Source organism: Clytia hemisphaerica, unplaced genomic scaffold (genome assembly GCF_902728285.1).
Source record: "Clytia hemisphaerica strain Z4C2 unplaced genomic scaffold, Clytia hemisphaerica genome assembly, whole genome shotgun sequence".
Classification (NCBI taxonomy): Eukaryota; Metazoa; Cnidaria; class Hydrozoa; order Leptothecata; family Clytiidae; genus Clytia; species Clytia hemisphaerica.
The window spans coordinates 78,454-100,137 of record NW_027103573.1 but is presented as its reverse complement, the minus strand read 5'-3'; the positions used below and the strand labels follow the sequence as shown (position 1 = coordinate 100,137).

The window sequence follows — 21,684 nt, the reverse complement described above, 5'->3', positions numbered from 1 at the left end:
ATGCTCACCTTCTCATTAAAGCTCCTACTGTGTATCCAGAATAAGGCTAAAAAATTCATAATATTTAAAATCTGAAAAGGTCAATTTTACATAACAGACTGATCATTTTTTTAGAAATCCAAAGAAATTACATCATTGAGATTCTACTTCTTTCATGAATTTGTATTTGTTTTTTCTAGACACTTATAATACTCATTTGGAACATTATAATGGGTCATTCCATTTTATATCCATACAGGGGGTGGACGAACATTTCCAGGGGGCAATCGGAGAAGAATTTCCAGAAGGTCTAAACAAATATTTTTTCATTTTATTCTAAAATTTTCAGGGGTAAAAGACTCATTTTAGTTCATCCATCATCACCCTTATACTTTTAAGGTACAAAAAGAATTTTTCCAAGGGTTCTTTTGCAAGCTTTGCCATTTTCCAGGGGGTATCCACACATTTCTAAGAATCATTTTTTGCCTAAAAAAAGTTCGTCCACCCCCCTGTATGGAAATTTAATGGAACAGGCCAATCATGGTAAAAAAATTAACAAATCGATCAACTAAACAACTTTGGGATATCTCTCACTAGGTTTCCTGTATGTAGCACGTTGGTCTTCATCATTCAAAACAAGATGTTCAACATTTTGAAGTGGTCTCTCATCAAAATCAATAAGATTCTGGTCAACATTTTGATTATTGATTGAATCTAAATCTTGGTTGGTTGTGTTATCAGTGAATTGATAAGGAGGTGGCGCAGAATTGGGTGGTGAATGTTGCACTGGAGCTGACGGTCTTGGAGCTGTAGGTTCAACTTCAGTTGATGAGACGTATCCAACAAATAAAGGCTGATGCAATAACGGTTGATGGTGTTCTGGGTAATGTTCAACAACCTGCTGAGGAGGCTCATCAAAGCCACCATAACCGCCAAAAGTCGGTTGCAAGTGATCATCAGCCAGCAGAGGTCTACGTTCCTCTTGTGGTGGTGGAGAGCGTTGGTATTGGCGTGCTGGTACAGGTCGACGTATATTTTTCTGCTTCCTCGATTTATTCTTCTTACTTAGATTAACACTTTCACCGATCTTTGACCATACTTTGTGACGTAGCTGTTTACCAGAGTACTGGAAGTCCTGATCCTTGGTGGTACAATATTGGATAATGCAACCAAGAATGAAAAGTCCTCCCCAAACACCTGTGAGAATGTATTCTACTTGATCATACGGTCGGCGAAGGTAAAGATACCCAAATTTAAATACAGTAATACGGTTAACAATAGTCAAAATGATATATTGCATATTTCCTCTGAGAAAGTAGTTTGGTACCATGATAACCGCAAAGGACCCTATTAAGCTGGAACTCAAATAACAAGCAGCTTTAGGTATAAACAAACATACCATACTAAAGAAGAGTGCAAAACAGGCAAACATCAAAATGAATCGGTAATCTTCATTCCAGACTTCAAAATAACCAAACGGTGTGTAGAAAATGATAGCTGACAAGAACATTCCAAATACCAAACATGTTTTGTGGAATACTAAATAAAAACATTTCTCAAATCCATACAAAAACAAAGTAAATCCACCACCAACCAAAGATATTAGGAAAGATATCATGAGAGTGTCTTGGCGACTCTCTTCATTGGGGTCCAGGTATCTAGACATTACAATGAAAATGATAAACCAGTAAAAAGCCACGCCACTTGAAAACACAAATAAACGAAAGCATTTGAATCCAGCAACAGATAAGAGGAAACCAAGTACAGCAAATGAAATACAAAATATGAGTACGGTTGTTGATCCTCTAGCTTGGCAATTATTTGGCGAATCTTCACTAGCAGTAAAATTACAAGCATAAACTGCAGCTGGTACATAGGCTGTCTCCAAATCGGTTCCAGAGCTAGAATCACTAACAATGACATTCAAAACAATGCCTTGTGCAAATAATGTTTCAATATCTACTGATAACGACTCTTGTGATTTGATCGTAGTTAATTTGATACCGTTTAAACGTATCCTGGTGGGTGTGGACATGGCATACAAAGCATCAAAAAGTGCATCTTCTTCATAATTATTCTGATCAATGTAATAATAATACACATCATACACCAAATCATAGGTAGCTGGCTTCTCAGAGTTGTCACAGCCTGGTGTTGATTGTGATGAGTAGTATTTGCTTGCTCTATGGAATGTCACACTTGTAAACTCGTCATACTTGATTTTAATATTAGGGTCATTCTCCAGTGCACATGTTAGGCAACAGCCTCCTGGTATTGGATATCGGTTTTCAACCGGTACTGCTAGTAATACTGCATTTACCATCTCAGCTTTACTACTTTTAACATACATCTCGACATTTCGACTATAAGAGTCATCAATTCTTTGGATTAATCCTGAATTCAAAGATTGGTAGCTTTGTCCATATTCAGTGTGCGCATTATATGAAAGTGTACTGTTTTGATGTTGTGTATGTGATTGAACGATAACAAAACTGTAACGCTGCCAAAATTGTGCTTCAATGGGTTTGTAATTCTGAGACAATGTCATAGTCTTCATTGAATCGACATAAAATGTATTTGTATGGTGCATCTGGAGCAGTATAAGTAATTTCTTTAGGAGGTGCATTTTTCCCTTTTTCGTGTGATATTTATGTTTTCTAAAAAAGTGAGTATGGATTAATGAAATGAATGAGAAATATTTCATATGGTAATCTGGGTCAGTGCTTAAAAAAGGTATCAATTATTTTCATAATAAACTAAAACAACAAAAATTAATTTCAGACAGGACCATTAAAATGTGAAAAATGTTTTATTTATTTTAGGAACATTTGAAAGCTAACTTTGACCATTTTACTTAGAAAGTAGGTTGTGCTGTTGCCATACACATTTTTACCCAAGATGATAAATTTACTTGAACTTCTATTTTTAAAATGTTTTAATATCTAATTATATCTTAAAGCTACTTTGCAGGAACATAAAAAAAAAAACTAAAATTATCAAACAAAATATTAACAAAAAATAATTAAAAAACGTAAAACAAAAAAAATTAAATTTTTAAGATTTAGGAAACGTAGAAAAAGTTAAAACTGAAGGCTGGTCTCCACTTTCGCGTAACATGAGCGAAAACTTTTTGAAGTTTTTGTATTGTAAGGTCATTGGTCTTTCTAAAAATTAAGCAATTCCATTGGTCAAAATTGACGTAACGGATGAAAAAAGTAGAGCTTCCTTCAACTGTTTTTTTCGGTCGTGCAAAAGTTTTTTAAGACGTAATCTTTTCTTCAGGCAAAAAAGGTTAAGAAAAAAACTGTCGCCCATTTCCCGCAAAAGTGGAGACCGGCCTTAAAATAATCGGATAAACTTAGAAAGCAAAAAGGAGCTCATTTAGACAAAACATTTATATTTTATTCTTATTTATTCTTTTATTTTCGGATAAAATTCAGACATCTGTCTACACCCCTGTGTCACAGACCTGCTGGGACCCAGGCCTCACTGGAAAATTTGGCAAAAATATGAGAATACCCTGAGATTTTTGCCCCACTGGGAAATTGACTTTGATTTCATCCCCACTCATGTTTAAAAATTGCACTCCAAAACCACAAGCCCATACTGATTTTTTTAAGCTTTGGACAATAAATTGCCATCCCAATTGGAATTTCAATAGGGATTTTTATCCCCACAATGGAAAGAAGTCCCACCGGGGCTGACAGGGGTGTCTATCTGGACTGTCAAGTTCATTCCAAAAATGATAAATAGGCAATATTTTCATCGTTATATTGATAAGTGACTGACATAATGAAGTTTCAGCTAACTTCTTCACAAATCTTGGAAGAACAATGTTTTATAAAATATGAATATTATGTATGAAAACTAGGAAATAAATTTTTATTATTTAGAATTTACAGAGAAAAATGCATTATAATCTTAGACTCAGGACTTCAGGACTCAGTTTTGTTTAATAATATGAATACATGATTTATAAATTTTCCAAAAGATTTTTGAACATAAAATATAAAATTCATTATTTAAGATTTCATTGTTATAAAAATTATTATAAAAATGAAAATAAAAATTAAATAGGCTTCTTTTAGGCGTTTTGTGTGCCTTGAAATTTAATTCACAATTACCTCAGGTTATGGAAAATACTACAACAAAAACTAAAATCAAATTGGACCTTTTATTCAATTGGACCTGTCACTGCCTTTATATAATTTGTCAGGTTTATTGCCAAAAAAGTGATGCTGATGGGTCTAGAAAATATTTTTCCTTAAAAAATATGGATTGCATAACACTCATTTTCCATTTCTAAACTGTATTTTAAGAAATAATTATTGTCAAAATAGCAATTAGGTTTTACAAGACTTTTTCCTATGAACCAACACATAACATTCTATATCCAGAGTGTATCCCAGAGTATATCTAATGCCTCCTATTTTCTTTAAAAAGCATAAAAGTACAAAGTCATTCTCAGAAATTGAACTGTGGAAGTAAATTAAAATTGATAATGCCTCTGAAAAAAGGTTCTCCCATCTTTCTTTGTTGACATAAAAATAGGCTTCTCTAGGATATACTCCTGGCTAAATTATATATCAGCCTAAATATGCAATTTTAGGATATCTTTCAGTTGGTTTGCTGTAAAAAGCTGATTGGGCTTCACTATTCAAAACTAGATGGTCAACATTTTGATCATTGTTTGTTGTGTTTTCGGTGAATTGATAAGAGTGTTGCACAGATATTTGCTGATATAATGACTCTATAGAAGAATACTCGACGTATAAATGTTGACGGAGGTAACTATGTAGGTGTTCCGGATAGCACTCAAGAACCAGCTCAAATGCTGACTTATTATCTAAACCACCATATCCACCAAAAGAATGTTCAAGTTGGTCATCTACATGCAGAGGGGTACATTCTTCTTCTTCTCTTGTTTGTTTCTTTTCGCCAAAGTTGAAACATCCTTTGTAACGTAGTTCTTGAAAGTCCTGACCCTTGTTGGTGAAATATTGAATAGTGCAACCGAGGATGAAAAGTCCTCCCCAAGCACCTACCAGGATGTAATCTACTTGATTGTACGATTGACATAGCTCACATTTTAGGACAGTCATACGATTAACAATTGTTAAAATAACATACTGCATTTTCCCTTGGAGATAATAGTTTATCACATATCAGCATGATAATTGTGTACGAACCTATCAACTTGAACTTGATATGCAAGCCATTTTCGGTATAAATAAACATACAATACCACATATGAACGCAAACGAGGTAAATATAGAATAAAATACATAATTCCCATTCCATAATTCAAAATCCCCAACTGGTGTGTAGAAAACGATAGCAAACGAAAATATTCCAAATGCCAAACATGTTTTATAGAAAACCAAATAAAAGCATTTCTCAAATCCATACAAAAACAAGGTGAAACCACCACCAACTAAGGAAACCATGAAAGATACGATGAGAGTATCTTGGTGACTCTCTTCCTTCAGATTAGTGTACCTAGACAATGCACTGAAGATGATAAACCAGTAAAATGCCATACCACTGGAAAAGACAAACAGGCGGAAACATTTGAGTCCAACCACTAATAAAACTAATCCAAGTAGAGCTAACAAATACAAAATTACAAGTACAGTTGTTGACTTTCCAACATGATGACTTATATCAAAGAAGTCATGGGGCAACGATGTTATAGTATTTTTTGAATCGATATTTAAAGAATTTAAACTATGCAAATGGAACAATACCAGCAAAGCCTTTAGAATGTGCATCTTTTTTCTTTTTCTTGGTGATCATGAGTGTTCTAAAACTGAATGTATAGGTCAATAGTTGGAAGTCTATTTTAAGTAATCAAGAGAACTTTTCATGAGTCAAATTTTAATTGTTCAAATTCTCAGTAAGATTTAGCTTTTACCACAATCACCAAGCTAGCACAATGTTTCTAAATTCAAACTTTCTTGAAGAGTTATAAAAGTGGAACAAGTCACATTACAAGAAGCCATAATATATTTTATAAACTTATTCAAAACTTTAATTCTCCTAATATGCTAATTTAAAAATTCATATACCAATAAATTATGCAAAAGCTCAATTCTAATATATTTACATTTATTTTGATATATTTACAATGAAAATGATGAGCTTTTATGTAATTGCATGAAAATGATTCTTTGTATTAGAAAATTTTTCCTTTTAAAAACAGGCTTAAAATTGACTCTAAAAGGTCTTCTACAGAAAAAAAGTTTATTAAGACTGTAGTTCAACACAAAACAACAAAGATTTTGAACATGATTCATAGAATGCACCCCTCCCCTGGGCTTAGAGGGGGGGGGCTAAACCATTTTTGCTTGATTGGGGGCTTTTTCAAAAAATACTGGGGGCTAGCTTGCTATGGGGGGGTGTGGAGTGTTGTGTAATAGAACTGGGGGCAGAGATGATAGGTTACATTATAAGTTACGTTATGTTTTAAATTATGTTAAGAATCTATGCTGTAGGGAAGGTTTTAACCTGAAAAATCTTTTTTGTCTGCGACGCAATAAATCTATTGCTTTGTGAAGGTGGGGGCTATATGTTTCTAGAATTTATAGTCGGGGGCTATTATCCTTAGCCTCCCTGAAAATTGCTGGGGCTGGACCCCTCTGCACACTATGATGATTTCTTTATTTACAATTTCAAATGCGATTTTTCTATTTACAATTCTATAAAAACAATAACACAACATTAAAAAACGCTTAAACTTCTCAAAATTTACAAAAATCGTTACATTATTTGAATATTATATTAACAAACTGTGAACAATGTATATAAAAAGTCAGTCAATCAAACCTGATCAAGATCTTCTTCTTGATTCAGTTATATTAATATTATTTTGACAATTAGGACAGATTTGATCTCATAAATTTGACTTTAAATCAGACTAGTCCTTAGTTCATCTTCCTTTTGCAATGATTTTGATTTGATTCAATAAAAGATATCTGGAGTACAAAAAATATAGCTTACGAAACCATGTGAATTGACTTTTGTGACAATGCATTGCCATGTACGATTGCAAAACCTTCATGGGTGAATTCAAAAACAAAACGTACGAAGCATCTGTTGAAAAATAGCTGACGGCGGAGGTGAAAAACACATCAAAAACAGAACTGTATTTGCGAATGATACTGACATCAACCAAAATAAGGCGTACAAACTGCTTCAATGAAATTATCGATTTATGTAGATCCATATGATTCTGGTGACCAGAAACTCCATTAGCATCAAAAGACAACAGAGTATTGACACCAAATTTATCGGCACACTTTTGAATCAAGCTGCTCAGCTCTTCTCTATCCCATCTAGCTTTAGGATCATCTTGAAAATTCTCATTATCAACAATAGCCATATTTGAGGGAGCAATGCCAAGCCGCTTACAACATGCTACTAATTCTTTCTCTCTTGTTTTCCCTTCACCATAAAAATCACCATTTGATAAACAAAGCAAGTAGATATTTTCTTTCCCAAGCATTCCAACAAGGTTGAAAATGGAAGGTGCGAAAAACATAACTTCATCATCAGGGTGTGAAGTCACAAGCAATACTTTGTGGACCATTGGTTTTAAAATAACTTCATTTTGTTCCTTCAAGGTATTTTTGTAGTATTTGGCCACAAGAATGTAGAGACCGTACAAAACAACTATCGCAAGGATATATAAAACAAACATACCAAACTTCACTTTTTTAATTAAATCTAAAAACATGCAACACATGCAATTATCATTTGTATGTTCTCTTGATTTTTCAACATAACATTAGGGGTATGAGGTACAAAGTGATGCCTTTAACTTGACATGAGCAATTTATGTTCTAAAAAGTATATCAGAGGATCAATTTATTTTTTTATTGTATATTTTTTAGGGTAGCAAAAAATCTTGTTATATCAATTTCGTTGCACAGCCAGGGATTTCATGCAATTTGGTAGAATATTTTTCTTTAAAATCAAATGTTTTGCAAGTTATATAAATTTGCTACAACCTATTAGAGGCGCTGTGGTATAGTGGTCATTGACTTTGGTTGCTGCACAGGCAACTGAGGTACGATTCCCACTCACAGCGGTTCACTTAGCAAGTGAATGAACCTTCTCCAGGGTCAACCCATGCCATGTGAGGGGAATTGGGTAGTCAGAAATCAATGCTCCTGGATTTGAAAAAACGTCAACAACCTTTAACCCACCCACCCCCTACCGTAACTTGGTCTAATGTTGACACCCCTCCTCTAATTCCGACACCCTTTTTATCAGCTGAATTTTATAGAAAGGTTGAAACTGTTTTTCTTAGCTTAGTGGTCAGAGAGGAATAATCCTTTTTCAATCAGTGATTCAAGCTTTCATATTATTCCTTTCTCTAAAGAAGGATGTCGGAATTAGAGGAGGAATGTCGATATTAGACCAACATACGGTAACAATTCAATTGACGTTTTTTAACCTAAAATCGATTGTGAGTGACATCTTGGCCAAAAAAATGTGCTTATACCCCTTTGAAAAATCAATCCCATGACACCTGTCAGTGTAGCTAAAGCTGCAGCTAAAACTACTACATGAAATCTAGAATAATATGAATCTTCAACACAGGAATATAAACTACCGTCAACTGCTCCAACTTGGGACGAGTGTACGCAACATGGGACTTGTTGATATCTGGCCTGTATTTTCACTTACTGTTAAATCTCTTTGACAGCAAATTTGTTTTGATAACTCCACCAAGTTTATCAATCATACTCTCTGTCATAACATGCCACGATAACTTTCACTGATAGCACGCCCTTTTTAACTTTTGTTTTCATTTAAAATGGCCGGACGTCGAACGGAGAATTAGACTGAATTAGAGAACCGCCGCCCTAACCGCCTATCGCCAGATGAGATTAACAAATAGCAAGTGTGTAACTTGCCGTGCGAGTGACGTCAAACGCTCACATTCGCGTGTGTTTTCCACTACAGATTTTTTTCAAATTTCGATTTAAAAGCCTACTCGGTGTGAAAGAGAAATGGTGTATTTTTTTTTAATACGCGGTTCATTGAACTCAAATCTAATGACTTTGGAGGTTCGGTGAAATGGTGGTTGAATGGCCGTCCTGCCCATGTTGTGTAAGATAGTACCAAGTTGGAGCAGTTGATGGTATATCACTCGCAAACATCAATTTGTATGTCTGATGTAACAAAAATACTGTAAGTTGGTCTAATGTCGACATCCCTCTTCTAATTTCGACACACACCCTTCTTTAGAGTTTGGAACAATAATACCAGGGAATGTCAATCGAAAAATTCGATTACCGAATCAATCGAACTTAATCGAAGCCAATCGAATGATTGATTTTCGATTAGCCGAATTGATCGAACGCCAATCGAATTTCACATCTTTTTTTATTGGATTTGATTACTGTTCGTTCGGTGTTCGACGTTCGATTAGTTTCGATTAGCTTTGATTGCATATACCTTTCGATTGATTTGATTAGTTCGATTAATGTTCGATCAATTCGATTTATGTTCGATTGGCATTCGATTAATTCGATTTATGTTCGATTGGCATTCAATTGATTCCATTTATGTTCGATTGGCATTCAATCAAATTTTGTTCCGTTTTTTTTGTAATTTCGATTTTTGTGGTTCTGTATTTCCTCTATACCGCCGCCCTGTTTTAAGCGCCTCCCTTAATAAAAGAGCTGCACCGTAATCTCAAGTTTCGAAATAAGCGCCTCCCCAATAAGCCCCGCCATCCAATAACCGCAGGATTGATCGAGTGCCGCTCGCGTATTACGTGGGAACCAACCCCACAGCACTATCTCAGTAGTAATAATAAAGGTGCCGTGGTATAGTGGTAGTCAACCTTGGCTTCTGTGCAGGAGGCCAGGGTTCGATTCCCACTCACGGCAGTTCACTTGGCAAGTGAACATTCCTTCGCCCGGGTCAACCCATGCCATGTGAGGGGAATTGGGTAGTCAGTTCAAGGTGCTGACGGGACGCTCATTAGTAAGCATCTATAGTTGCGAGAATAGGCCTCTAAAGCCTCCTGCAACTCAACCAAATAGAAATAGAAAAAGAAATAGAAATTAAAGACACTTCAGAAATATAAATAAAATCATAAGTTCGAAATTAGTGCTGAAATAGGATAGGAACGGTATTTCGGAATTGCGGAATTCAACCTTGTTTTCTTCGGAAATCGGGCAAAATTTCTTTGGTATTTCAGAATTCTGATATTTTTTCGGTATCAGAAATCCATGAATTTTTGCTTCCAAATATTGGTATCATAAGTTTTTTATCCCCCTTTTTTGGAATTCATTACATACATGAAATATCAAAAATGAAACATTAGTCGAAACAAGGAAAAATACCCCAAAAAATTGGTATCGGAGTGGCAGGAATTTTTTTAAACTTTGACAAAAACATTCGGTATTTCGGAAATCGCAAACCCCTTACGCCCCCACTGGCTTTTATGCTCCCATGTGATAAGCGCGACACTCAATCAACTCCATAATTTCACTAAAAGTTTGCCTTATGTCCTTTAAATCTCGTGTAAAGCTGGATCAATTTTTCTGTCAAATGGGTTGAAGTAAGCCCCCCCCCCCACGGGCCCGGGACCTACCTACTTAATGTGGCATACATAGTTGAATAATCGCTCAATTCATTATATTCTCGGTACTAGGGTTGGAAGATGATGGGTATGTCTGGATGGGACCCCAAAAAACCGACCCTTAGAGAGAGTGATTTTTGCTGAAAAAGTGACCCTTATAAAGAGACCCTTGAAAAATTTCCTTCGGAATTTGAAAAATTCCCTACCCTTAGAGAGACTTTTTTCAATTTTTTCTCTCTGAATCAAAAAAATTTCCTAGAAATCTTGAATTTTCCAACCCTTAGAGAGATAGCCTGGATATCCAGACCGTAAACTATTTCACCGTCTAGTTTTTTTAAATATTTTGTCTCTGGTTTACGGTCTGGTCGAAGTAACTCGTCTGCAGGGATATCTGTCCCTGCATATGCGAGTGTCTCAATTGGTCAGTACGCGCCCAGTCGCTGAGCAGAATTTTCGCGGGGTTTTAGATATTTTTCGATGTGCGTGCATAATTTATGGAAAAAGCTGACCTTGCAAAAAAAGATAAACAAATGAAAATGAAAATGCAGGTTCATTTCTAAACAAAATGGCTGCTGGAAAGGAGCCTTTATAAATGTGGCTGATGTTTTGATGTAGCTTTTAAAGTAGTTTTGAAAGTTTTTTGAGTTTGTAAAAGAGGTTTTATAGTAAGTTAATTATGTGTGTCTGCCTGGGTTTACAAAGTTTTGATAGTCTGTCGACAAGGGTTTACTCACAGGCAGTATCAAACAAACTGTACCCAACTTTTTTAGTTGCACCAGACTCTAAAACTAGACTTTAAAACTTTGTATGTTGAGGTAAGAGTGTTTTTTTCTGAAATTTTGAGTCTGGATACCCTAACCTGAGATCAGATTGTGGTTGTTTTCTGCCCACCACGCTGAAGCTCTAAAGGGATGGGTGAAAACATAACAATCTGACGAATATGCAATCTCGAAATCGTAAGAACCGCGTTCGTCTAAAAGGACTAGGAATGACAACAAAGTTGCGTGATTGTGTTTATGAATAGGGCGCCGTATCAGTTTTTAACTTTCCGGCGCACAACAAGATTCTTGTTGTAGAATTTTCCGCGGGAGGACTATTTTCCTCAGATGTATAATTTTCAAGTGCCTTCAGAGGTTTACCGTGCGCGTAAGAAAATTACGAACATCTGTTATCAGGTTAGGATACCCAGGCTATTAGAGAGACTGATATGAATTTTTGTGATTTTTGCTACCCTCTTGGAGAGACTTTGAAAGGTGAAAAAACCGACCCTTACCGTCTGCACATACCCATCACCCATTTTTGCCTAAGTACCCCCCAGGAATTAAGCGAAAGTAATTCTAATGAATTTATGCAAATAAATATATAGAAATAAGCAAACATTCTTCCGCGCTAACTTCTTTTGGCGGGAAGGGAATTTCATGGTGGTGTTACAAAAAATCTTCCCAATTTAGCCCCGCACTTTTTAAAGTAAAATTGAAGTTGATTGAACGTTAATCGAAGTTGATCGAACGTCCATTATTATTTCTTGTATACATTAATGATCTCCATTACTGTATTAAAACTTCAGAAACCTACCACTTTGCCGACGACACTCATCTACTAAATCTCTCCCAAACTGTCTGGTCTCTGTGCGGAAGAGTGAACTCTGACCTCAGAGTTCTTGTCAGCTGGCTGAATGCTAACAAAATATCGCTTAACGCTAGTAAGACCGAATTTATCATCTTTAGGTCCAATAGGCGCCGTCTTGATACAATTCCAAAAATCAAAATCTCGGGTAAGCGCTTAACCCCAAGTAAAACCATTAAATATTTAGGTGTCTATCTTGATGAACACCTCTCTTGGAAACAACATGTTGCTGTTGTTGCTGTAAAACTTCGTCGCGCAAATGGGGCTATCTCTAAACTCCGTCACTATCTCCCTCCTCCAAACCTTATCAATGTCTACCATGCTATCTTCTCCTCTCACATTCGCTATGCTTGTCAAACTTGGGGCCTCTGTGATAACACTGTCACTCACAGAATCCAAGTCCTACAAAACACTGCCATCAGGATTATGACTTTCCAAGAACCAAGGGCTTCTGTCACTCCCACCTATAATGAACTTAAAATCTTAAAATTCTTTGATCTCGTTGAAACACTCAACATTATGTTCATATACCGCTACCTGAACAGATACCTTCCTTCTGACTGTCTTTCTACTTTTACCTTTTCTACAATTCCTCATGACATTGGGACTAGAGCCAACCATATCAGCCTCCTCTTTGTCAGGAACATCAATACAACCAACTTTGGCCTCCACTCTCTCACACAGCTAGCTTCACGTCAATGGAATAATTTACAAGAGCATCTTGATGACAAAAATCTACAAATCATTGAACCACTAGATTTATTATCACATATTCAAAAATTTTACCTCAACAAATACACCCCTCAGGAACCCCCTCGGCAACAGTAATTTCATATCAGAGTCTTATTATTGTTTTTAACTGTATATATTTCATGAAAAAAAAAAAAATGTGAATACAAAAAGATTTATTTAGGATATATATATATATGATACTTTAAAACTTTATTACTGTGTTATTCTATTATGTTATATTTTATATTATTTTTTTTATTTTACTTAAAACTTTTCATTTTTTTATTAGGTTGCACCATTTGTAATTAGGCTTCTAAACTTGGTGTCCCTTCCTTCGGGTAAATATATGTTTTGAATTGAATTGAATTGAATTGAATTGAATCGAAGTTGATTGAACGTTAATCGAAGTTGATTGAACGTTAATCGAAGTTGATTGAACGTTAATCGAAGCTCGTCGAACTCAATCGAAACCAATCGAATTTCACATGTTTTTTAGTTTCGATTAGAAATCGATTGGCATTCGATCAATTCAGCTAATCGAAAATCAATAATTCGATTGGATTCATGTAAATTCGATTAATTCGATTGGTTCGATTGGCAATCAAGCGTTCGATTGACATCCCCTGGATAATAGGAACTGAGAAAGGTCGGAAGCTAAAGCAGTTAGTCACACTAGCGTCCCGCCAAAATGAGTATCAAATATTAATGCTGCGAAAACGCTATATCGTTTACTTGACTCTCAAGCAAAAAAATGCGCCGCAAAACCAAAAAAGGGATTCATGAAAAAATAACCCGGCGCTTTTTAATGAAATTAACATTTTCAAAAACTTTGAGAAATTGCCTAAAATTTGAGCCATAGATGAAAAAATTAGAGCCAAGCCAACCTTGAAAACTAATTTGAAGATCAACTTCCCAAGAAAAAGATCTACGGGGGAGGCGGAATCCACCTAGATCCGCACACCGCCGGATAGGCTATCTCCCGGAAATTTTGCCGGACCTCAAACAATGACCCATTTACATGTGCGGAATTGTTTTTACTTTAGCGTATAAACAAGGCCTTAAAAATCGAAGCGCTGTATCGGGAATTGAATGACAAATTTTGGTTGGTTGATTTTGACTGCTGCACGTTTTATTTTGTTTCCAACTTTCAAGTTTTAATTAATATTGTCTTGCGAACTTGATTCAGGTAACTCTCATCCTTGTTGTTGAAATGTATCCTGTAGATGACTGATGTTGTTTTTTCTGAAAGCTTAATTTCCTAGTGTGACTAACTGTAAAGTGCTGATTGACTTTGATTAGCGCGATCAGAGAGGAAAAAATCTTTAGTCTATCAGTGATTTGACTTTCCTATTATTCCTATCTATAAAGAAGGGTGTCGACATTAGACCAACTTACGGTAAAAAAGATACACTGTCAAACTCTGTCATCATTTCATTTTGAAAATCAAACAAACAATTTTCTGTCAAGAACCTTAGACTGGTAAAATCTGGAATACATGATCGAATTCATCTGCATTGACCAATCAGTGCTCAGAAAATGGAGTAGCAATCTTTTGGCTGGGGAAATAAACAGATAAAAGTATAAAGATAAAATAAGATAGTCTATTATTATTTGAATGTATTTAATAATAAAAAGGAAACCTCTGAATACCTCTGATTGTCCAAAATGGCAAAGCCAAAACAGTTAAGAAATATAAAAACAATCGCATAATCAATACTCCTTACCCTTGGTTGATCTGCATTTACAAATATCAAATTAAATAAGAAGATGAGTGATGAGTTGAAGGGGTGGAGAGGAATTTTTTTCTGATTTGCAATCCGCTGAGAAATTCGAGTCCGCCGCTCAGCTACCATTTTGGAATTTTGACGTCATAATGAAAACGATTGGATAGGGTTTTTCCCTAATGACATCTCAGGGGCCGGGGCGGGGGCGGGGGCGTAGGTTTTAGATCTGAAAATGTGTGAAGCTGGAGTCTTCAAATTCAATTTTGGTCTTCTTTCAAATACAACCAAAAAGGGCGCACCGTTGTACGCTCGACTAAATTTTACATGTGGACTGTGAAAAAAATTTAAGGATGTATGATTCGCAACCTCGTCCCCGTGTATCCTAGGCTTTATTTACGTTACTGATTGACGCCAGAGAATTATCTAGCGCTATCAGTAAGCATCAAAAAGCTGATAATGCGCAGGGAACGAGGTTGTATGATTCGTTGTCTTTTTATACACTAAAACACACCCCTATCTCAGTGAGCGTTGGCGTTTAAAACCTACATGGATGTAGAAAGGAGAACCGTCCTGTATTTTTATAATCTGATGTATACATTTGATACATTTATACAGGACGGGTATGACCTGTGAGACACAAATCTGCCTCAAAAAATTTACAGTGGGAAATTCGAATTTAGCTCTGTCCTCACTTACTAAAACAGAAACCAAATTTCGGAAGTTGCGCTTTCTCTAACCTAAGAAAGTGTGACTAGTAAAAGAATAACAAAATTTGATTGGCTATGTTTTCAACCGTTATTAGGATCTGGGAAATTCAAACTCTCAGCCCATACCATGCTATTTATTTCACCATCAGTATATAGAATAAGAAATCATAGCATGGATCTCCAGGATATGGATGGTGACTATGAAAATTGCAGGGAAATTTCACCGGGTCTCACTCAATTCGATTTTTCGGGGGGCAAGGACAGTGGAATTTTTAATCAAATGGGAAGCATTTTTTGAAAGTGAATGGATTATGTTAAATATATCGGATATATGTATAAGAAATTGAGGGAGGCTTGTACTTTACTATGTATAATAGGTTGCGCCCCCTCAAAAATATCTGGAATTTCTGACTGTGACCTTTTAACCCAGGAGAAGTGGGATGGATAGAATGGAATTTCCCCATTAGAGACGTTTTTGTTTTGGCTGATGGCTGGTTAGGCCGTTAGAAAAAGTTTAGACGGCTCGTTATAAAATTAGTTTTTATTATGCTATGACTATAAAATTGGATTTACGTTTTTCGTTTTTGACGATTGCTCCTCAAACTTTCAGTGTGAAGTAACAAATTTTACATTCTTTGGTTATGCCTAAAAAATTTCATCACAATGTATAATGATATTAAATTATTTCTTTAAAATTTTGTCGAACAGGAAAAGCAGATTAAAATTCTTTCTAATTATCTTGATAGATGTAATTGCCTTGTATTCGGGCGTTTTAGCTAAATGAGCGGCTATATTGACAGAGTTGCTAGGAAATTCTGAGCAAGAAAGTATACCTTGAGAGAGGTGTTCCCAAAATATATAATGCCCCTAAATGCATGATAATTAGACTCAAAACAAAAGTATTTCGTCATATCACGCTAATTATGCATTAATTCTTTACCAACAACACAAGAATTCCATTAACCAATACAAACTCTCTAGGGAAAAGGACCTGGTAAATGACGAGCCGTATATTCTATTGTCTTCAAGAAGCTGTTTTCCATCTCTTTACACTCCTTTTTGAAAAGGATCAGAAAGGTTCCGTAAAATGCACCGTGAGGGGATCTTTTGCAATGCTCAAAGACCTTGTGCGGTGATTTTGAAAGCAAATTTTTGGCACACGTGCTGCCGTTTTGAAATCGACATAATATAGAAAGAAGAATAGAATAGAACATCGACAAATATTACAATCATCAATTGTTTTTATCTTTCAAAAAAGAAATAAATATTACCAATAAAAAATCTTATTCCAAAAACGTGTCAAAAATATCAAGGTACATTAACCAACTTATAATATCATCATTGATCTCATAGCTCATATAATCACAGCGATCAAAATTAAGGACCAATAACCTTTTAAGCCAATATCCTACTTGTTCAGAGTATAAAACATAGAAGTAAAGTAAGTACCTTTCGACATCTCAAAATTTATTGACACATACCACGACGACTAAAATTAGTACATGAATACTCAAACTCTCCTAAACTAGCCAGCTCAAACAAACTTTTTGAATTCATGATATTCATGACCCAATGTTTTATACGGAAGCACTCAAAATGGCCCGGGCGTTCGTTATCTGATATTCCGATGGCGTATTGGCGGCCGCCCACGCTAAAGCTCTAAAGGAGCGGGCCAATATACCATCGGAGAGAAATAGTAGTCATCCATTGATGTGCCGACATAAGTTTAGCCCTCATTTTCGGGGCCGTGCTGAACGCTCAAAAATTGTTTTTTTGAGATCTGGCGCCTCAATAAGACCGTCAAATCACTGTCGTTAGTTACCACGTCATGAGTATGTCGGCAAAAATTACAGACAACATGGCTGATGTAATTTTCAAAAAATGTGTGCTGTTATGGTTGTTTTTGGTTTCTTTTGATGGATTTTTTGTAGTTTAACTGTACTTATCACTCCCTGCACATTATTTTTAGTATCCAGTGTAATTTCTGAATGTGCACCAACCCAAAAAATGTGTTTCTACCACAGAAAAGTTGATAATCATAACTTTTGTTTTTGTTTGTTTTGATGGCTGATTTTTTCTGCACTTTCTCAAATTTTATACCATTCAAAGACCAAAGAAACTAAAGCAGGTATGTTCCTATGGGCTTAGGCTTTTATCAGTAACTTTCATGTTGTTATCTATCTTAGACCGTCCTCCAAATATAACTGTTGTCCACCGGCCGACAACCGACAAACCGACTTCAGTGTTCCAGAACTGAAGTTTTTTGGATAAAATCTTTATTAAACTTCACAAAAGTGTTCATTGAGGGTTAGTATTCATTTTCTATAGCTTTAGTTTTTATTTTAGTGTTATTTATAGATGCTGATTATGACTTTTCTTTTCTCTTCTTTCAGGCTTTTTTGTGTACAATGTTATTTCTATTTTGTTTTTGCTTCTGTGATCAGTTTAAAGAAGGAAAAATACTTATTTGAGTATTTCTACATGCCCTCCTTGTGAAAAGAATGATAATATTTTGCATGATTCCTTCTCCAAATATTTTTGTATTTGGATTTATTTCGTGAAACCTTTTGAAGTTTTTTCTGACCCAAATTTTGTCGGCCATGACACCTTCCCTGTCCAAATTGCACTCGGGCCCATTTTTCTAAAAAATTACGCGGTCAGGCGAAATTCCGTAATGTATTTCTTCCAGATGTTGAAAATTTTCCCGACCTTCAGAGCTTTAGCGTGTCGGAAGAAAATTTCTACATCGGGTGCCAGATAAGGGCGTTCGCCACCCAACAAACTAGTAGCAAACGTCCGGGGCTTTTTGAGTGCTTCCACATGAAATATTACATCATGAATATCATGAATTATCCCCTCCGACTAGGTAACCCAGGAAACAAAGCTTAAGCAAATTTACACTTACAGAGACGCGGGAGAAGAACTGAAAAAATGGGGAAACTGAAAATAAGTAAAAGCTCGCTACCCAGCTGTTACACAACGTTGTTTCAACGTTCCTCTAACGTTAAATGGACGTTATGAACGTTCGATGAACCTTGAAGCAACGTTGTGTGCCAGCTCGCTAGGAATTTGAGCAAAAGTCTGAATTTCTAAAAATTGGGGAGGCTGAAGCAAGTGTACTTGGGTAGGGAGGGACAGGGATACCCAAAGCGGTGCTATCTTGAGCGGAAACAGAGCAATCCTTTCCTGTCGTGATATTACTTTTATATAAAAATATCAAATTTTTATCGTACTTTATACAGAAAATCTAATTTAAAATACTATTGATTAGTAATGTTGGCAAGTCTGGTTGGTCTTGGTTAACTTGGTTGTCCTGGTTGAAATCCTGGCATCGGTGGTTTGGCTTGTCTCCTGTGACAAATGAAAAATTGGGTTTATATGCACCATTGCAATAAATTCTAACATTACATCACGGACCCAACAGCTGATTTGTTGTAAGTGACGCATTGTCTGATTTTAAGTCACTTTTAACCGATCAGCTGCTGGGTAAATAGTGACATTGCAGTGATGCATATCATGAATTAAGGATAAAAGAAGCGATGGCCGAGTAGTCTTAAGGCGTCAGCGTTACATACCAGGGGTTCGTTGTTTGAGCCCCCCCTCTCCTTTCAATATTCCGTTCAGTTCATAGTTAGCCGAGCAGCTGACTATGAAAACAATCGAAGGACTGTCTGAAAGTCCTAGATTACTGGGGTTGCCAGTAAACAAGGGGGCTATAGTGATAAGCAGATCGAATAAATGATGAAGATTATTGACTGGACTTCGTTATCAGAGGATTTTATTACTTTTTCTAAAGAACGCGTCATTTTTATTACTTCAAATGACCAATTATTAAGTATCTTATAAAAACTCCATCTCATCTGATCATATTTTTCTGTATACTTTTTTAGCAAAGCCACAAATTCTCAGTAAAGAGACTTTAGTGTTTGCACCTGAAGGAATCACTTTCGATTTCCCAAAATGTGACGTTCGAGTAAATCCACCAGCAAAAATCATATGGAAAAGAATCTTTTGGCCGTTGCCAGCCGGTCGTTTCACAGTTAAAGGAGACAATTTGAAGATATCGAATATCCAGTTCAAAGATGAGGGATTTTATGTTTGTGAAGCTGAAAACTTCCTTGGTAAGATACAACGGTGAAATTTTCGTTGTCTTAAATTAGATGAAAAGAGTTTTTAGATTTTTTAAAATTTTATTTTTGCTCAAAAGTGGATATCCAGGGGGTTAAATATCAACAAGGGAGCGGATATCCAGGGGGAAAGTGTCTTTTCAAGTAAAAAATACGATATCGGGGGTAAGCATCTTTATAAGAAAGGATACCCAGGGGGTTGAGCATATTCTTTAAGAGTGGATATCTTTACTAATAAAGTAGAATATCCGGGTTCGATACTTCAAAAAATCAAGATCCTCAATGGTGGGGGGTAAAATTGTTTTCGGGAAAAGCCCATTTTTTTGATTTTGAACAACATACCCTTAAGTAGTTCATTGACCTTGTGTGCCTCCCTCCCTGTGGAGAAATAAATCTTGATAATGCATAACAATGGATATTCATATACAATTCATTATTGATTAAATTTCAGGAAAAACAAAAGCGAACATCCAACTCAAAGTTAAGGTGATCGAAATTGAAAAATCGTCACCAGTACTTATCAAACTAGAAGCAGGTCAAGTTGCAGAGATCCACTGTTCAGCATACAGAAACAGCCAAAGTATGTCCGGTAAAATTACCCGGGCAGGATCCATTGAACTTATCCAAGAAGAGACAACTAGAACACCGAACTTGATTTCGGTCAAAACTTCTGTTCGTGGAGAGGGAACTTATCGCTGCACGATTAGAAACAACAAGAGCGGAAAACAAGTGGAAGCTGTTTCGCGAGTTGAGAATGGTGAGTAAAAAACCTTTTAGGTCCTTTTACTTAGAAAATGGATCTGTTCAGATGTAAATATTACAAAATATCAAAGCTTTGAAATATCCAATTAAATTTACATAATATCACACACATAAATAAAGTCATAAAGTATAAACTAGGTCAAATATGCATGAAAATACTTTTGATTTCTACTTTTTTTCGAAACAGTGGGATGTGATAGTGGCTGGACGGAGTATTCAGGGGATTTCTATGCGTACATAAATCAAAAGAAGACATGGAATAATGCAGAGTTATATTGCATTTCAAAAGGAGATCACTTGGCAAGTATTAAGAGCAAGCAGGAGAATGATTTTGTGTATAGATTGACAACTGGTGGACGAAATGATTACTGGATAGGTAAGTTTAATTTGTAACTAACAAGAGACGCTTGGTTGAAAGTTTATTTAGAATTCAACGAATACAAAATAGAAAGTTTTCAGAGTGACATCCCCCTTCTCGCAGACCCAATGGAAAAAATGGCCAAAATATCGCCCCCCCCCCCAGTCGAAAATCATCCTCACTGCAAAATAATGCATGCTATTTTTTCCATCCCGACTTAATATGCTTTGGAATTTAAACCTACATTGAGTTTCAGTTCGTTATTTTTATCCCTGTTAGTTGAAAAAGTCCTACCTGATCTGTAAAAAGAGGTTGTAGAGTTTAAAATTTCAATGCTGAACCTGGAGACATTCTTATTCTACATATCTTTTAAGGCTTATTGTAGGAGATGCAACAAGTAGCAGAGCTAAGGTTCGGTTAACTTTTGTGAACGAATCTTTGATATTCTTTGAGGCTTTTTTTAATAATAACCCTTTGAGTATTCACGAAGCAGAGAATCTACAGCAGCTTTTATGTTCTTTTAGGTATGTCTGATAAACAGGTAGAAGGCTCATTCACTTGGAGTGACGGAAAAACTGCAACATACAAGAATTTCGCTAGCGGACAGCCAAACAATGCTGCAAATCAAGACTGTGTATCATTTTACAAGAACTATGCCGACTATGCTGGAAAATGGAATGATTGGGAGTGCAGTAAATCCTTTACTTTCGTATGCAAAATTGCACAATAAATAAAAATTCTCTAACAGAAACTAAATTGTACCAGAGATTTGGGAAAAGAGGATAAGAATTGCGCTATTCAGCTATAGAAATATAGGCTAGGCGACCCTTTGTTCTATTGAAATATCTGCGCCCGATCGATTGTTTTAGTTCTGAGCCAATCGGAGCGCTTGATTATTCTATGCGCACAAGACTAGAAGTACAAACAAAAAATGGCAGCCGTGGTTGATATCGAAAGTGATATAAAAATATTTCTATTATCGGGTATTTTGGTATTCTTTATAAGCACTTTTCATTTTGGACTTGGCGGATACAGTGTAGGTCGAGTCAAAAAGTTTCAGTTTTAGCCA

At 35.9% G+C, this 21,684-nt stretch overlaps 4 protein-coding genes across 4 annotated transcripts in view; 1 reads left to right on the top strand and 3 right to left on the bottom strand.

Moving 5' to 3' along the window:
• Positions 1-428: 428 nt before the first annotated feature.
• Positions 429-2,678, bottom strand: LOC136801123 (transmembrane 7 superfamily member 3-like). The gene has a single exon (XM_067057745.1). It carries the CDS (start codon positions 2,603-2,605, stop codon positions 548-550), a length of 2,058 nt encoding a protein of 685 aa, XP_066913846.1. The 5' UTR covers positions 2,606-2,678; the 3' UTR covers positions 429-547.
• A 3,733-nt stretch (positions 2,679-6,411) lies between these two features.
• On the bottom strand, positions 6,412-7,700 carry LOC136801122 (N-acetylglucosaminyl-phosphatidylinositol de-N-acetylase-like). Its single transcript, XM_067057743.1, has one exon. It carries the CDS (start codon positions 7,676-7,678, stop codon positions 6,908-6,910), a length of 771 nt encoding a protein of 256 aa, XP_066913844.1. The 5' UTR covers positions 7,679-7,700; the 3' UTR covers positions 6,412-6,907.
• Positions 7,701-18,538: 10,838 nt separating this feature from the next.
• The window catches only part of LOC136801125 (protein CASP-like), a 47,959-nt gene continuing 44,813 nt past the window's right edge, over positions 18,539-21,684 (bottom strand). The window contains exon 27 of the mRNA XM_067057747.1: positions 18,539-18,719. Within this exon, the coding sequence (XP_066913848.1) occupies positions 18,668-18,719 (52 nt within the window). The 3' untranslated portion in view covers positions 18,539-18,667. The remainder of the gene's footprint in view (positions 18,720-21,684) is intronic.
• Positions 19,169-21,376, top strand: LOC136801121 (alpha-N-acetylgalactosamine-specific lectin-like). Its single transcript, XM_067057742.1, has 4 exons — positions 19,169-19,489; positions 19,947-20,252; positions 20,445-20,633; positions 21,140-21,376. The coding sequence occupies exons 2-4, from the start codon at positions 20,078-20,080 to the stop codon at positions 21,343-21,345; spliced, it is 570 nt and encodes a 189-aa protein (XP_066913843.1). The 5' UTR covers positions 19,169-19,489; positions 19,947-20,077; the 3' UTR covers positions 21,346-21,376.

Coding starts and splice junctions, on each gene's coding strand:
- LOC136801123 (XM_067057745.1), bottom strand. CDS start 2,605: ATGCACCTCCTAAAGAAATTACTTATACTGCTCCAGATGCACCATACA.
- LOC136801122 (XM_067057743.1), bottom strand. CDS start 7,678: ATGTTTGTTTTATATATCCTTGCGATAGTTGTTTTGTACGGTCTCTAC.
- LOC136801121 (XM_067057742.1), top strand. CDS start 20,078: ATGTCCGGTAAAATTACCCGGGCAGGATCCATTGAACTTATCCAAGAA. Junction 20,253..20,444: donor TGTTTCGCGAGTTGAGAATG/GTGAGTAAAAAA, acceptor TTTTCGAAACAG/TGGGATGTGATAGTGGCTGG. Junction 20,634..21,139: donor ACGAAATGATTACTGGATAG/GTAAGTTTAATT, acceptor ATGTTCTTTTAG/GTATGTCTGATAAACAGGTA.